Below are 16,654 nucleotides of genomic sequence, written 5' to 3'. Positions count from 1 at the left end.
AAAATTTGCGATACTCTCAAAATCTTAATCCATTTTAAAGATATGCCTACACTGGGAATGTCTATGTTTGATCAGGGCAAGTGTATCAGCTGAATAATAATAATGAAAGATTCAGGCTAATTCAGATTCACTTTGCGCATCAACATAGGCAAACAGATCACAAATTAGGAGTATCGCCTCTGATTAGCATAATCAATAATTCAGTACCATCATCCACAAGTCATAATGTCAGAGAAAGGATTTTTGGTATGGGAGTGCTAGGGATAGTTGCTCAAGCTAATCCTCTAGACAGTTCCAACCTAAAATTAGTGAAAATTGGACTATATCGGTACTTCAAAAGAAAACAATAACATTTAAAATTTCATCTTATTTAATAAACATATAAAGAAAAAAAGGACAAACATCAACCATTTAAAATACAGGAAAATGCATATCACAATACAAGCGTCTTTGAAAAATTCTCCGCAAAAGGGAGTTCAAATCAAGGGCGCGTGGGGGTCTCCTCTACTAGTTTCGCGGAACAAAACCGATTCTTCAGGAGGATATCTATACAAAACATAATAGATAATACGTAACAATTAATAAACAAAAGCAGAATGTCAATTTTTTTTTAACCATAAATGTTGTAAAATACATCATTATTGTTAAAAAACATTAAATGTGACCTCTAATGGTAGAAAATAGGAATAAGAGTATAGGATTTTGTACCATCATCCAGAAATCAAATGGTGTAAGGATTGGTAGCCTGATCCCCAACCAGGTTACCAGAAATGGAGGCAGTTTGGACTATTGCGGTACAATGAGAACAGTACAATGAATAATATAACAAAATAATAATAATTAAAAATACAGATGATTTTATTGATGACAAAAAAAAAATCATCATTTACATATTAAAACCATAAGCGCAGTACACATGTATATCATCAGTGAGTAGTCACAATACAACTGTTGTATTGTGACAGACCCCAATCATCACACTATATTGCTTCCCCGAATTGCCGCAGGGGACTATTCATCAGGTGGTAGCACTATGAGCTTGACACCTGTTGGAGCATGGATAACCTCCCGATGAAGCGGTAAAAGTCAGCGAAACTAGGTCGAGGAAACTGAGATCTGTGATCAACAGTTGTATTGTGACTACTCACTGATGATATACATGTGTACTGCGCTTATGGTTTTAATATGTAAATGATGATTTGTTTTTTTGGCATCAATAAAATCATCTGTATTTTTCATTATTATTATTTTGTTATATTATTCATTGTACTGTTCTCATTGTACCGCAATAGTCCAAACTTCCTCCATTTCAAGTAACCTGGTTGGGGATCAGGCTACCAATCCTTACACTATTATTGTTAAAAAGAAAGGAAGAGGAAAGAGGTCAGCTCACCCCAAATTCAGAGGAATGGATTGCAAACAACGGGATCCCCATATGTATCCCCCCCCACGGCGGACATGGGGGGAACATAGGCAAACAGCTTTTTCTTCCGATCGGAAAAAGGTAAGAATTTGCAACAAGGTTTGTTAAACTTCCTGGTAATTTACATTGGTCACCCAGAGTGGATTGGATCGGGTATATGGGATTGTATGGTATTTTTTTTTTATGGTTGAACTGGACTTGTCTTTTTTTTTTTTTTTTTTCAACCTGACTGTGTAAGTAAGGGTCAGAAACTTTATATATATATATATATATATATATATATATATATATATATATATATATATATATATATATATACATGTTTGTTAAACTTCCTGGTAATTTACATTGGTCACCCATTGTTTTTGTTTTCAACAAAAGTGGAGTTACTCGTTAAACACTTTATTTATCCCTTTTATATAGAATTCTGACTTTAACTTTTTTTCTTTTTTTCTGTATAGGTGGACTGAAAAATCAAATTTTTTTTTTTTTGTCACGTTGGTCCCACAGGAAACAAGCCATATGGGTGTTTTTAAGGGACTGAAAGTCTCTATTATAGTTCACTGAAGGATTCCCACAGGACACAAGCCGTAATGGTGTTCTTCATGTCATAAATATTTTGGATGCTCTTCAACATCGATCCAGCTTCAGAGGACCACAGGACAGAAGTTGATTCGGCATTCTGGAATTGACAATAGCTTTACAGCCCATTGATACATAAAATACATCATTTCAAAAGCTATTTCTTGTTTGGAATGTGACGGTTTTACCATGGAGGCAAAACATATCCGACGCCAGAAGTTTCAAACTGGAGAGAAGCCGTTTCAGTGCTCAGAATGCGACAAAGCTTTTACGGTGAAGTCAATGCTTATCGTACATGAAAGGCTTCACACTGGAGAGAAACCATTTCAGTGTTCTGAATGCGACAAAGCTTTTACGGTGAAGTCAAGGCTTATCGTACATGAAAGGCTTCACACGGGAGAGAAACCATTTCAGTGTTCTGAATGCGACAAAGCTTTTAAAACTAAGTCAAATCTTACCTCGCACAAGTTTGTCCATACTGGAGAGAAGTCACATCAGTGTTCTGAATGTGACAAATCTTTTAAAACCAATGGTAATCTTATCCAACACAAAATGCTTCACACCGGTAAGAAACCATTTCAGTGTTCTGAATGCGACAAAGCTTTTAAAAGTAAGTCGAATCTGATCACACACAAGTTTGTCCATACTGGAGAGAAGTCATACCAGTGTTCTGAATGTGACAAATCTTTTACCACCAATGGTAATCTTCGCAAACACAAAATGGTGCACACCGGTAAGAGGCCGTTTCAGTGTTCTGAATGTGACAAAGCTTTTATAGCGAAGGCAGAGCTGATCAAACACCAGAGGGTTCACACGGGAGAGAAGCCATATCAGTGTTCTGAATGTGACAAAACTTTTAAATACGAGGAAGGCCTTACTGTACACAAGATGATTCACACAGGAGAGAAACGATTTCAGTGTTCCAAATGTGACAAATATTTTCCACGGAAGGCACAGCTCATCTCACACCAGTGGGTTCACACTGGAAAGAAGCCACACCAATGTTCTGAATGTGATAAAGCATTTACTACAAAATCGGGTCTTATCATACATAAGATGATTCACACTGGAGAGAAGCCCTATGAGTGTTCTGAATGTGATAAAGCTTTTCATTCGAAGTCTAATCTTATCTCGCACCAGAAGATTCACACCGGAGAGAAGCTCTATCAGTGTTCCGAATGTGATAAGGCTTTTACACATAAGGAAAGCCTTAAACACCACCAGAGGATTCACACCGGAGAGAAGTCGTATGATTGTTCTGAATGTGGGAAAGCGTTTGCAAGCAAGACACAGCTTATCCAACACCAGAGGGTTCACACGGGTGAGAAGCCGTATCAGTGTTCTGAATGTGGCAAAGCTTTTACAATGAAGCCTACTCTTCTCCAACACCAGAGGATTCACACGGGAGAGAAGCCATATCAATGTTCCGTATGTGAGAAAGCTTTTAGACATAATGAAAGCCTGATCACACACCAGAAAGTTCACACCGGAGCGAAGCCACATCAGTGTTCTGTATGTAACATGACCTTTGCATTGAACTCGGAGCTTCTCGTTCACCAGATACTTCACACTGGAGAGAAGCCATATCGTTGTTCTGAATGTGATAAAGCCTTTTCACACAAGTCAAAGCTTTTCCGACACCAGAAGATTCACACTGGAGAGAAGCCGTTTCGGTGTTCAGAATGCGGAATATCTTTTACGGTAAAGTCAAGCCTTATCATACATGAGAGGATTCACACCGGAGAGAAGCCGTATCAGTGTTCTGAATGTGACAAAGCTTTTCCCGGCAAAAAGGAGTATATCAGACACCGGAGGATTCACGCTGGAGAGAAGCCATATCAATGCTCCGAGTGTGACAAAGCTTTTACAATGCGGCCAGAGTTTATCAGACACAAGATGGTTCACACCGGAGAGAAGCCTTACCAATGTTCCGAGTGTGGTAAAGATTTTGTACGTAAGGAAAGCCTTGTCAGACACCAGATAGTTCACTCTGGAGAGAAGCAATTTCAATGTTCAGAATGTGATAAAGCTTTTAAACACAAGGAGAGCTTTATTGTACACCAGAAGGCGCACAAGGGAGAGAATCCATACCGGTGTCCGGAATGTGGCAAAGCTTTTACCGTGAAAAAAGATCTCATCAGACATCAAAGGGTTCACACTGGAGAGAAGCCTTATGAGTGTACTGAATGTGATAAAGCTTTTACACAGAAGATAGGTCTTATCAGACACCAGAGGGTCCACACTGGAGAGAAGCCAGAATGAGATGAAGCTTTTACGATTAATGCAGAGGATTCACAAGCTTCAGCTGCAGTGAGAAAACTCTGGGAGAAGAGGGGATTATGAGAGTCCATTCACACAGGGGCAACACGACTTCCAGCGAGACTTTGGGAGGCAACTTGGACACAACTTGAGTATGAATCACAGCCATGACTTGAGGCAACTTACAAGGCAACTTGAAGTTGCCGATTATGAGAGCCCATTCACACGGGGGCAACACGACTTCCAACGAAACTTTGGGAGGCAACTTGGACACGACTTGAATATGAATCACAGAGCAACTTGAGGCAACTTACAAGGCAACTTGAAGTTGCCTCCAGGACAAGAGACTTTGCCAATGGCCAATCACATAATAATCAGCTCTGTGGGAGGGCGGGGTTTGATTAGAAAACTATTTTTACTTCCTGGAAAGTTGCTTCAGTTAAGACAGGGGATCAGACTTGGAGGCAACTTCCATTGAAATCAATGGGTACCAGTCGCCTAGAAGTTGGATTGAAGTAGTACAGGAACCTTTTCTGAAGTCGGAGCGACTTCAGTAGTGTACATTAAGACGGCTCTCATTCACTTACATTGATTTTATCATGTTGCGCAACTTGAGGCAACTTGGGAGGACTTCAAGTCGGATCCTGAGTTGCCCCCGTGTGAATGGACTCTAAAGAGGTAACCGCTAAGCCACAATGAAAGAGTTGCAGGTGTCTCTTTAGTTTCATGCCCCATGTCATCCCACAAACTAGTGAAAAAGTATAAGCCTACTTTAAAAACCAAACTAAGAACTGAGCAAATAAGAATGTAATGGATGGATTCTTTAACTGTTTCCCGACCGCCTCACGCAGGATATACTGCGGCAGAAGGGCACGTACAGGCACGCTAACGTACCTGTTATTTTTTGGGATGAGCTTGACAGTACCACTTAAACCCAGCTGGTTGCATGTCTTGCATCTAGTTTTTCTGCAAGTCTAATGCCGCGTACACACGACCGGACTTTTGGACAGCAAAGGTCCGATGGAACCAGTCCGTCGGACAATTCGATCGTGTGTGGGCTCTATCGGACCTTTGCTTGCCAAAAATCCGGCGGACTTTAGAAATGGAACATGTTTTAAATTTTTCCACCGGAACTCCGCCGAACCGAGAAATCTGACGGACAAAAACCGACGCTAGGGCAGCTATTGGCTACTGGCTATGAACTTCCTTATTCTAGTCCAGTCGTACGTCATCACGTTCGAATCCATCGGACTTTGGTGTGATTGTGCGTGGCCAAGTCCGTTCATTCGGAAAGTCCATCAGAACTCTTCCGAAAGTCAGTCGGAAAGACCGGCGGACCTAGTCCCTCTAAAAGTCTGGTCGTGTGTACGCGGCATTAGATTTGAAAAGGTGAAGCTTGGATGTCCTTCACAAATTTATTTCTCTGTTTGCTCATCTCCATAGACCAGGTTATATTAAAGAGAAAAAGGGGGAAAAGAACCAAAAAGGGCTGGAGGGTAACCAACCCTGGGACTTTATATGGTACCAGATCGAGTCAATCAAAACATTCAAATATAAAAGGTTGTTATTTTTATTCACAAAAAATAAAAACCAAGAAAAGGCATCGATTAAAAATATCAATACATCACAGTGAACATAAGCTTGGTACAAAGCCTAGATACATGGAATGTTACCGATCCTACAAATAAAACGCTGCTGCTATGCTCTCTACATGTTTCGCTCCATCGAGCTTCCTCAGGAGATAGGTGATGCAGCTTACAATAAATGCTAAATCAACAAAATACAATTTACAAAGAGAGATTATAAATACATACGTACGAATTTCTACATCCAAATAATCAAAAATATAATTTAATTCCAAGGACATCAATGGCATATAAACTGAAGGTGCAGAGACTGAGCACACAGAAAAGTATATCTCACCACATATATACGGATTCCAAGAACTTTGTTTATAAGATCATGAATCTACAGGTCGAGCCAGTAGAGGCTTAAGTAGTGTTTTTTTTTTTTTTTTTTTTTTTTGGGAGTTCCCATGATAATATTATTCTAATTGATTTATTTTTATATTACTCTAATTCTTATTATTTATTGATTTTTTTTACAACTATAAATTGTCCCTCTCTGCAGGCCCCCTGAGGTATGCGTTATTTAGCGGTCACCATCATTTCAACTGCTCTACTTAAGCCCCTACTGGCTCGACCTGTAGATTCGTGATCTTATAAACAAAGTTCTTGGAATCCGTATATATGTGGTGAGATGTACTTTTCTGTGTGCTCAGTCTCTACACCCTCAGTTTATATGCCATTGATGTCCTTGGAATTAAATTATATTTTTGATTATTTGTATGTAGAAATTCATATGTATGTATTTATAATCTTTCTTTGTATTTTGTTGATTTTAGCATTTATTGTAAGCTGCATCACCTATCTCCTGAGGAAGCTCGATGGAGCGAAACATGTAGAGAGCATAGCAGCAGCGTTTTATTTGCAGGATTGGTAACATTCCATGTATCTATGCTTTGTACCAAGCTTATGTTCACTGTGATGTATTGATATTTTTATCAATGCCTTTTCTTGTTTTTAAATTTTTTGTGAATAAAAATAACAACCTTTTATATTTGAATGTTTTGATTGACTCTCTATCTGGTACCATCTAAAGTCCCAGGGTTGGTTACCCTTCAGCCCTTTTTGGTTCTTTCCCCTTTTTCTCTTTAATATAACATATTTGGGATGTGGTACCTTTTTTATTATTTTTGATCTCTCCATCTTTGTTTTGTCTCCATAGACCAGGTGTCTCCATACTATGGCCCTCCAGTTGTTCAGGTAACTACAATTCCCATAATGCTTAGTCATGTCTGTGAATGTCAGAGTTTTACAATGCCTCATGGGACGTGTAGTTCTGCAACAGCTGGAGGGCCCGTAGTTTGGAGACCCCTGCCCTAGACAAACCACACAATAAAACTGAAAGAGATCTGAGCTTGCTAAGTGTGTGGTCATATTCCTACAATTGGGGTTCTCTTAACTGACTCGGCGTGGACAGAGCTCTTTTTTTTGGAAAGGTTTGTTTGTAAAAAAACAATATTTGATTGTAGAAATGTTACGGTGTTGGCCCTAAGGTGTGACTATAGGTAGTATCAGTAATTTACATAAATGATGAAATCTATCATTAACCCTTTTTAGTCCCCTGGCCTTTCTCCACCCTAACCCCTTGAGTCAGAGTATTTTTCTTTCTTTCCTTTTTTTTAATTTTTTTTTTACATTTTTGGCAATGTCTCAGTTCCGTGCATTTATACCTTTTTTTTTTTTTTTTTATTTTTTTTTTTTAGCATCTGTAGTCTACCCAAATTAATTATACTTCAGTTTTTTTTGGGGGAAAGATAGGGCTTTCATTTGGTCGGAAATTTTGAATACCTATATTTTTTTCCTTGGCTTTTATTAGAAATAGTAAAAAAAAAAAAGTAAAAATGTAAAAAAAAAAAAAAAAAAAAAAAAGTCCCTGTGTTTTCCCAACACAGTGTTTTTAGGTGGTTTTATGCACTGCCAAATGTTTTATTTCAAAATATAATCCACAAATTCTGCTGATTTCAAATGATATCACAATAGTGTGATTTTTATGTAATGTAGTGAAATGGTAAAGCTCAGTTATCATCAATTTTTTTAACTTTTTAGGAGAGCTTCGTTCCTTTTTTTTTTTTTCACACTTTATTTTCTCTTTGGCGGGTCTGGAAATAGTCAGTGGAGACCAGATTCAGAGCCACACCGGCATCTGTGCAGCAGCAGATCACTTCCAACCGTGATCTATTGCTGGCTGCAACCAGTATCTCTAGAGTGGATATGTTTTATACAGCAAACTCTCTTCATAAATGGGATGGGGAATGATGAGTAAGCCCTTGTACACACGGTCGGAGATTCCGACAACCAAATCCGTCGGAGTAATTCCGGAAGTGGTGTTGCATACACACGGTCGGACAAAGTTGTCGGAAAATCCGATTGTACATAACGTGATGACGTTATTTCGTTACGACGGGACTACGTTCAGGCTAGTAGCCAATAGCTTTGGTCTAGGAATTTTGATCTGAGCATGCGTGGCACTTTGTCCGTCGGAGTAGGCTACACATGATCGGAGTATGTCCGATAGGAGCATTTTGTCGGAAAATTTTACCGGCAAGTTGGAAAAGTTGGTCCATTGGATATTCCGATGGAAACAGTCCGATGCAGACCACACACAGTCGGAATGTCCGACAAAACGGTCCGATAGGACACATTCCGTCGGAATCTCCAACCGTGTGTACAAGGGCTAAGATGACCCAGTGTACTGGAGTCATGGATTGGATGACCAGTGAAACCATTGATAATATAGCAGATCTGACAGCAGAAGAGACTCAAACACTGAAGGCCAGCCATACACAGTTTGAATCTCGGTTGGTTCCGCAGGAACCGACTGAGAGTCAAACCGTTTAAAGGGTAGGCTGAATGTACCAAGTTGACTGATCAATTAACATGGGTACAACCAGCCTGCCAGATTCTCTTATGGTTATAGCTAATAGCGATTTATCACTGTCTTCTACTGGCGAGGACAGCTTCCCCTCCCGGGAGCAGACAATAGCTTGACAGGAGGGCTTCCCCTGTCAGCACTGTCCCTGTTGATGGTTGCCGGAAATAAATCTGCACTGTGTATGGCCGGCCTAAGATGGTGTCACAGAAATGCATGGCAGCTGTCTATCTCTCATATGCCCATGGTGGAGTCTACCAACTGGTGTCAGATGGTTGTACATTCATTTCAGATCATGAGGAACTCCTATGACGTCATCTATACAAGAAAAAGGAGTTCCAATAGGCACCTGATTTTGGAGTAAGTAGGATCCATTTTCTTGGATGGGCTGAGTTGGAACTTGAATAATATATGGTGGGTTTGCTTGCTAAATCTTTAGTTGCTGCTATATTTTTTTTGATAGTCATTTACACATTGCAGTTTCTTTTAGAGTAGTTTGCCTTTTTTTTTTTGAACAATGCACATTTTAGGCTTGAAGACCAGCTAAAACCCACATAGTTAATCTGGTTGAAAGAAGACACAAGTCCATCCAGTTCAACCCACAGAAAAAAAAGAAAAAATACTAAAACGCACACAAATAGAAAACCTCCATATATTTCCACAGTTGATCCAGAGGAAGGCAAATAAAAAATCCCCAATAAAGCATGATCCAATTTTCTCCAGCAGGGGAACAATTCCTTCTTGATTTCCCCCCCAAGAGGCAATCAGATATTCTCTGGATCAACGTTACCTATAAATGCTAGTACCCAGTTATATTATGTACATTTAGGAAAGTATCCCCACCTACTGAGCCGGCCAGAACCACCTCTCGGGGGAGTCCATTCCACATTTTCGCAGCCCTTACCGCATACATTATGGTGGGAATTTTTCAGAACTAGAAGCTGGAGCAGCTTTGAATGGCTATCAATGGGCTTCCATCTTCATTTTGTTCAGTTATGCTTTGAAAATTAAAGATGGAAGCTAATTGGTTGCCTTGTACGCCTGATCCAGTTTCTGGTTTTGAGAAATCCCTCTCTATATTTTTTTTTTTTTTTTCTGAAAGCAGAGGCTCTGAAGATTAAAGAGGAAGTAAACCCTGATGGGTTTACTTCCTCTTTGATTCCCTGCAAAGGTAAAGCATAACGGACTACTATGCATCGCATCGCATTGCATAGTAGTCCATTATGTTCACTTACCTGACACAGGAGCGAGCGAAGTCACCGCTGGCCCCTGTAGTCCGGAGCATCCATCTTCTCGGTGGGTCTCACTGCTCCGCCGCTGTCAACGGCGATATGTCGCGAGTAGCGGCTCCCGTGCGAATGACAGCGGCGGAGCAGTGAGACCCACCGAGAAGACGGACGCTCCGGACTACAGGGGACAGCGGTGACTTCGCTGGCTCCTGCGCCGTAGACAGCGGTGCCTGTCTTTCGGCAAATATTTCCTAAACCGTGTAGGTTTAGGAGATATTGCTTGGACTTACAGGTAAGCCTTAATCTAGGCTTACCTGTAGGTCAAAGTTGGTTGTAAGGGTTTACAACCCCTTTAACCAGTTCCCGACCAGCGCACACCGATGTACGTCGGCAGAATGGCACAGACAGGCAAATGGGCGTACCTATACGTCCCTTTAAATTTGCCGCCCTGCCATCGGGCGCTCCCGTGCTGGTCGGGACCCCCGTGAGTCCAGTTGCGGGTCCCGCGGACTCGATCGCCGCGGGCATACCCGTGATCGTCTCACGGGGCGGCCGAATGAAGAAATGCCGTTGTAAACAGCATTTCTCCATTCTGCCTAGCAACTAGTGACGGTGATCTCTGCTCCATATGATTGGAGCAGAGATCAGTGTTCACTAAATGAAAGCCCAGCCCCCCCACAGTTAGTAACACACCCCTAGGAACACTTAACCCCTACACTGCCACCCACTGGTTAACCCCTTCACTGCCAGTGTCATTTACACAGGAATCACTGCATTTATATAGCAGTGATTGCGGTATAAATGACAATGGTCCCAAAAATGTGTCAAAAATGTCCGATGTGTCCGCCATAATGTCGCAGTCACAATAAAAATCGCTGATCGCCGCCATTACTAGTAAAAAAAAAAAAATTATTAATAAAAATGCCATAAAACTATCCCCTATTTTGTAAACGCTATAACTTTTGCGCAAACCAATCAATAATCGCTTATTGCGATTTATTTATTTTTTTTACCAAAAATGTGTAGAAGAATACGTATCGGCCTAAACTGAGGGAAAAAAATGTTTTTTTATATATATTTGGGGGATATTTATTATAACAAAAAGTAAAAAATAATGCGTTTTTTTTTCAAAATTGTCGCTCTATTTTTGTTTATAGCGCAAAAAATAAAAACCGCAGAGGTGATCAAATACCACCAAAAGAAAGCTCTATTTGTGGGAAAAAAAGGACGTCAATTTTGTTTGGGAGCCACGTCGCACGACCACGCAATTGTCAGTTAAAGCGACGCAAGTGCCGAAAACGCAAAAAGTGGTCTGGTCTTTGACCAGCAAAATGGTCCGGTCTGTAAGTGGTTAAAATGGTGGTAACTGCAAAATCATTTTATGTCCCATGATATCAGTGCAAATGTTTTCTCAAACCCACTTTCTAAACCCCAAGTTTAGTGTGCACAAGCACAGTACATTACCCAATTCTATTTTTCATGGAATATAAAAGAGGAGTTTGAGTCGAGTAAATGGATAACAAACATGCCTTAAAATTTTATGTGCCTGTGAAATAGTGACAATCTTCAATACCCAAAACTATCCATAGTGCCTAAAAAGTCTTCACAGTTCATCAGTTTAGGGTGAGCGGCCTAGAATTATTTCTCTCACTCTGGGATGTGCATTGCGGTGGTTGTTTTTATGTAGGTAACCACACTGGACACATGCATTTACATTTGGATGTGCATGGCGGCTTTAACACTTTGTGTTTTTTGTTTGTTTTTTTTAATTGTTTTTATTAACAGTATGTTGCTTTAATTTTTTTACTTAAAGCGGTGTCCCGCCCAAAAAAAAATGTAAAGCCAGCAGCTACACATACATACGTAGCTGCTGGCTTTTAATAATAGGACACTTACCTGTCCTGGAGTCCAGCGATGTTTCCATCAGCTGTCGGGTGCTGCCGTCGCCATTGCGGGTAAGGGTACCCAGCGGTGTAGCCTTTACGGCTTCATGCCGGGAACCCTACTGCTCATGCGCAAGGACCTGCACCTCTCTCCTAGGAGGAGGGAGCCCCATGGTGATGCCACGGCCCGGACTCCCGGAAGTGGGAAGATACCTGTCAAAGATGGGTATCCTGTGCCCCCCCCCCCCCCCCCGAAAGGTGCCAATTGTGGCACCGGAGGAGACAAATGAGCGGAAGTTACTTTTGGGTGGAACTCCGCTTTAACTTTATTGCTACCACAGAAGCCCCCCCATATGATAGAATATTGCTGACCACAGGTCCTCTTTAAGGAGATATAATAGGTCTATTAGACCCCTGCTGTCACTTCTGGACCCCCCAAAAACTATGGTCAAGGACAGATTATACTCCATCAGCTCCTTCCCTGGCCCCAGCAGCTGGGGACTAATAATGCTGAACCAAGAGTAATGACCGAAGTGCGTTGGGTTGGTAGTAATGGGGAGTGTGTCATATGCTAATCAGTTTCTAAGCATAGATGATATAAATGCTATAAATATATCCCTGATAGATTTTTTTTTTTTCTTCTGTTCTTAAAATGTCGCCTAATATATGTTTTAATAAACTTGGATTACATTTTCACCGCACAACGCCGTGGTCTGTTTTTTTTTTTTCTACAACACATCCATCCACAATGTCATATTTAAGTTAAAGGAGTCTGATAGAATGGGTTGTAAGCTAATTGTATCACTTAAAAGCACTAAGAAGCAATGCTACTTATTTAAAGCGGGATTCCACCCTAAAGTGGAACCTCCGCTGATCGGAACCCCCCTCCGGTGTCACAATTGACACCTTTCAGGGGGGAGGGGGGTGGAGATACCTGTCAAAGACAGGTATTTTCACCCACTTCCGGGCATAGACTCCCACGGGAGTCTACGCCATTTCCTGCCCTGCCGCGCTGTCTGCTGGGACACACACGGGTCCCAGTGACAGCGCGGAGATTTCCTATTGCGCGGCTCGCGCATGCGCAGTAGGGAACCGGGAAGTGAAGCCGATTCGCTTTACTTCCTGATTCCCTCACCTCGAATGGCGGCGGCAGCAGCCGAGGCCCGAGCGGTCGATCGGCCTCGGCTGCTGGCATCGCTGGAACCCGGGACAGGTGAGTGTCCATTTATTAAAAGTCAGCAGCTGCAGTATTTATAGCTGCTGGCTTTTAATATTTTTTTTTTTGGGCGGAATCCCTCTTTAAATATGACCTCTGGCCTTCCCTTTTAGTCTTGCACAGTTGTCCCGGCTCTTCTTTTGCACTGAAATGGCTTACTCCGATATCACTGCACACTGAGCTTCTCCACAATGTGCATTGAATGAATGAATGAAATACTTGTATAGCGCACAATGCGAACTGAATCGTCTCTGCAGCAAGTCAGATAGATCCCATCCTTATTTCCTGTCTGGAGGAAGTCCAGCATCATCTAGCCTCTTTCTCCCCAACCTGACCCTGGCAAGCTCCTTTCGTTAATTTGGTTTCAGTTCTTTTAATCGTGGAGTCTCAGAATGACATGTGGAGGGTACCCCAGCCTTGGGTTGGCTAAGTGTTATAGCTGAGCTGTACCCAGTTGGCCTGCAATCTATTTGTAAGGTCTGCTCAGGGTTTCTCCTTGAACGTGGTGTTTGATTGGTCCTGTCTGCTGTTGGAAGAAGGTGTCATGAAAAGGTCCACCCGTTGGTGGCGCTGTTGATCTCTTGGATTGCAGTACCAGTGTCCACCAGCGGGTGTCTTCTAACACCCAGGGCCTGTAATAAGAGGACCTACCTCCTGGTGGCACTATTGGATCCCTGGACTGTAGTACCAGCGCCCACCAACGGGTGTACTCCGGGAGTGTGGAGCAGACAGCACCTGCTGCGATCAGCTGTTACGTGAGGGTAATCAGTAGTCTTATAAATACCCAGCAAGCCCTAACATGCTTGTCTCGGTATCACTCTCTCCATGTGCCTTGGAACCTGAACCTTGGAACCTGGACTTTGTATCTACCTGACCTGTTCCTTCCTGATTCTGAGCCCATCCTGGACCTGTCCCTCTTGTCTCCTGCTACCTAGATCCCTGCTCTGCAGCCCATCCATCCGTCCTTACCCTTCCACTGATTCCCCGGTGTTTGACCTCGGCCTGGCTTTCGTTGACGTCTCTGGTAGTTCCCATTTATTGTGTGTGTGTGTATATATATATATATTTATTACTTGTTGTTGTGGTTGGTAGTACACTGTTTGTTTTCACTTTCCTTTTTATTATAATAAACACATTGTTATTTCATTCACATACGTTTTGGGTTTCCTCTGTGCAGTCCACACAGTCTGGTCTAATCACTCCCTGACAGAAGGTTCTAGCCATGGTGCAGGAGGAGCAGTCACTGGGGTTGTGAATGTTTATTGGACCTTAGCTAATCCCTGAGAAGCTGACCCAGAAGGCACGGCTGGAGAGACTATAAATATTTGGAAAGATCTGATGAGTACTCTCTCTCCCCCAGGGGCTTCTCCCCAGGAATGTGTGTATTTTAGAGAAACTACTACTAGACCTCATCAGGTGCTATGTGCTGGAGGCCTTGGGAACCCATTGAAGCTGGGCTGGAGAAGGAAACCTTCACAGAAGAATGTTACAGGGGAACTTGGCAGAAGCTGCCGAGAGAACATTGTGAGAAGGACCTTTTTTTTTTTTCTATAGCTCCAGGCGCTAAAGTACTCATCGAGAGTTAAACGCCAGGAGGTGTTACAGAAGAACTGTGACTGCTCTCATAGGGTCATTGATTTATTTGGCTGTGCCCTCTCCTTCGGCATTGGTTTTAAACCTGCTACTAAAGGGCCAGATATTGCTGAAATAATATTTTTCGTTAGAAGAAACACACATACACGATACTGGTATAATGTTCAGCGCTAAACCATCTGATGATAAAGGTTAAATGAGAGAGCATGCAGGTACATGAAGGTGCAAGAAAAAAGAAGGCAAACTGCTCTACGGGATAGAACAAAATACCCAAACAACCCAAAACACAGGGTCTCTCAGAAGCTGCAACTCTAATGTACACCAAATATACACAAAATCAGGGGAAAAAAGAGAATTGCGCTAACCTGTGCAAGCTATATGTGAATATAAGTGTAAACCCAAAAATTAACAATCAAGTGTAAATTACCGTACAACTGAATATCTCCAGTTGTCGCATTAAAAATAAATCACCTATAAAAAAGGTAAAAATATATGTGCAGACCCAACCACTGACAATCAAATATGCAACTGAATACCTCCAGTTGTTACACCAAAAAATAAATCACACTAGGTGCTGAAATAAATACCCGTTATGGGTGACAAAAATTGATGACCATCTCATAAAAAATAAATAAATACGTAAGTGATAAATTCAATTCGATTGATGCACAAATCAATAATAATAAAAATATAAATAATTAAAAAGGAAGATGAATGTGAATAAATTCAATTAATAATAATACATAGTGTCCAGACTATTATCATTCACCCAACTCTAATGCCAGCTAGACAGTGGCATGTTGCCACCTAGTGGAAACCAATAATTCCTATCCTGCCAAAGTTGAGGAGCAAGAAATCATATTTAAACTTACACTTGGATGATGAGGATATTCCTGCAGAACATACATAGGCACTACCCGAGCAGCTGATAAAATACACAGTGATGTTTTCTCTACTTATGACGTGGCAGAAATAGATCCCATGGGACTCATTATTGCTCTATATGTAGCGGAAATACATTTTCCCAGATGACTGAACATTGTAATGCATGTGGTGGATATAGATTGTCCCGTGGGACGCCACATTGTTCTACAAGTGACGGACAGAGAGCATCCCATGAAACTTCATATTGTCTTGCATGTGGCGGACATTGATTGGCCCATGGGACTCTGACAGACAGACTGTCCCACAGGACTCCCCATTGTCCTACGTGTGGCCAGCAAAGATTTTCCCTCCACAATGTTTTGCCAGTGTCTTTTGATTGGGGTGCAACCTATATGCTAAAGATGGTTTTCACCTGAATGGAAGGGGGTCTGCTATGCTGGGAGAGAATTTTGTGTGAATGCTGGAGGAGTATTTAAACTAGGATTAAGGGGGAGGGTGAACTAAAATTCCAGAATCCCAGACAGGTTAGTTAAGGGTCAGACCTTAATGGAGGGTGGCATTGGGATAGAGATATTGATACTGGAGATATTCAGTTGCATATTTGATTGTCATTGGTTGGGTCTGCACATATATGCATATATATTTTTACCTTTTTTATAGGTGATTTATTTTTGTAATGCGACAACTGGAGATATTCAGTTGTAATTTACACTTGATTGTTACTTTTTGGGTTTACACTTATATTCACATATAGCTTGCACAGGTTAGCGCAATTCTCTTTTTTCCCCCCTATCTGTTATGGAAGGTGACAAGAAAGTTCCCATGTTGCAATCAACTATTGGAAATTAGTGCCATTTGTACTACTAAACAAGATATGAAAAACATCAGAGCAAAACGTAATAATGCATTAAAGTGTTTGTTCACCAATGCCAGAAGTCTGCCAAGCAAAATTAGGTGAGTTGGAAGCTCTGGTGCATGAGGAGAGCTATGATGTAATCGGTATTGCTGAAACTTGGCTTCATTCCTCACATGACTGGGCTATTAATATTCCTGGCTATGCACTCTTTCGGAGAGACAGGGTAAAAAGGAA

At 41.5% G+C, this 16,654-nt stretch overlaps 1 protein-coding gene across 1 annotated transcript; it reads left to right on the top strand.

Moving 5' to 3' along the window:
* Positions 1–1,889: 1,889 nt before the first annotated feature.
* LOC143927187 (uncharacterized) lies at positions 1,890–5,286 on the top strand. Its single transcript, XM_077451162.1, has one exon. The coding sequence runs from the start codon at positions 2,195–2,197 to the stop codon at positions 4,265–4,267; it is 2,073 nt and encodes a 690-aa protein (XP_077307288.1). The 5' UTR covers positions 1,890–2,194; the 3' UTR covers positions 4,268–5,286.
* Positions 5,287–16,654: the final 11,368 nt, after the last annotated feature.

Source organism: Lithobates pipiens, unplaced genomic scaffold (genome assembly GCF_037356315.1).
Source record: "Lithobates pipiens isolate NorthernLeopardFrog02 unplaced genomic scaffold, aLitPip1_a1.2 Scaffold_23, whole genome shotgun sequence".
NCBI lineage: Eukaryota > Metazoa > Chordata > Amphibia > Anura > Ranidae > Lithobates > Lithobates pipiens.
This window is presented reverse-complemented; position numbering and strand designations above follow the sequence as displayed.

Coding starts and splice junctions, on each gene's coding strand:
- LOC143927187 (XM_077451162.1), top strand. CDS start 2,195: ATGGAGGCAAAACATATCCGACGCCAGAAGTTTCAAACTGGAGAGAAG.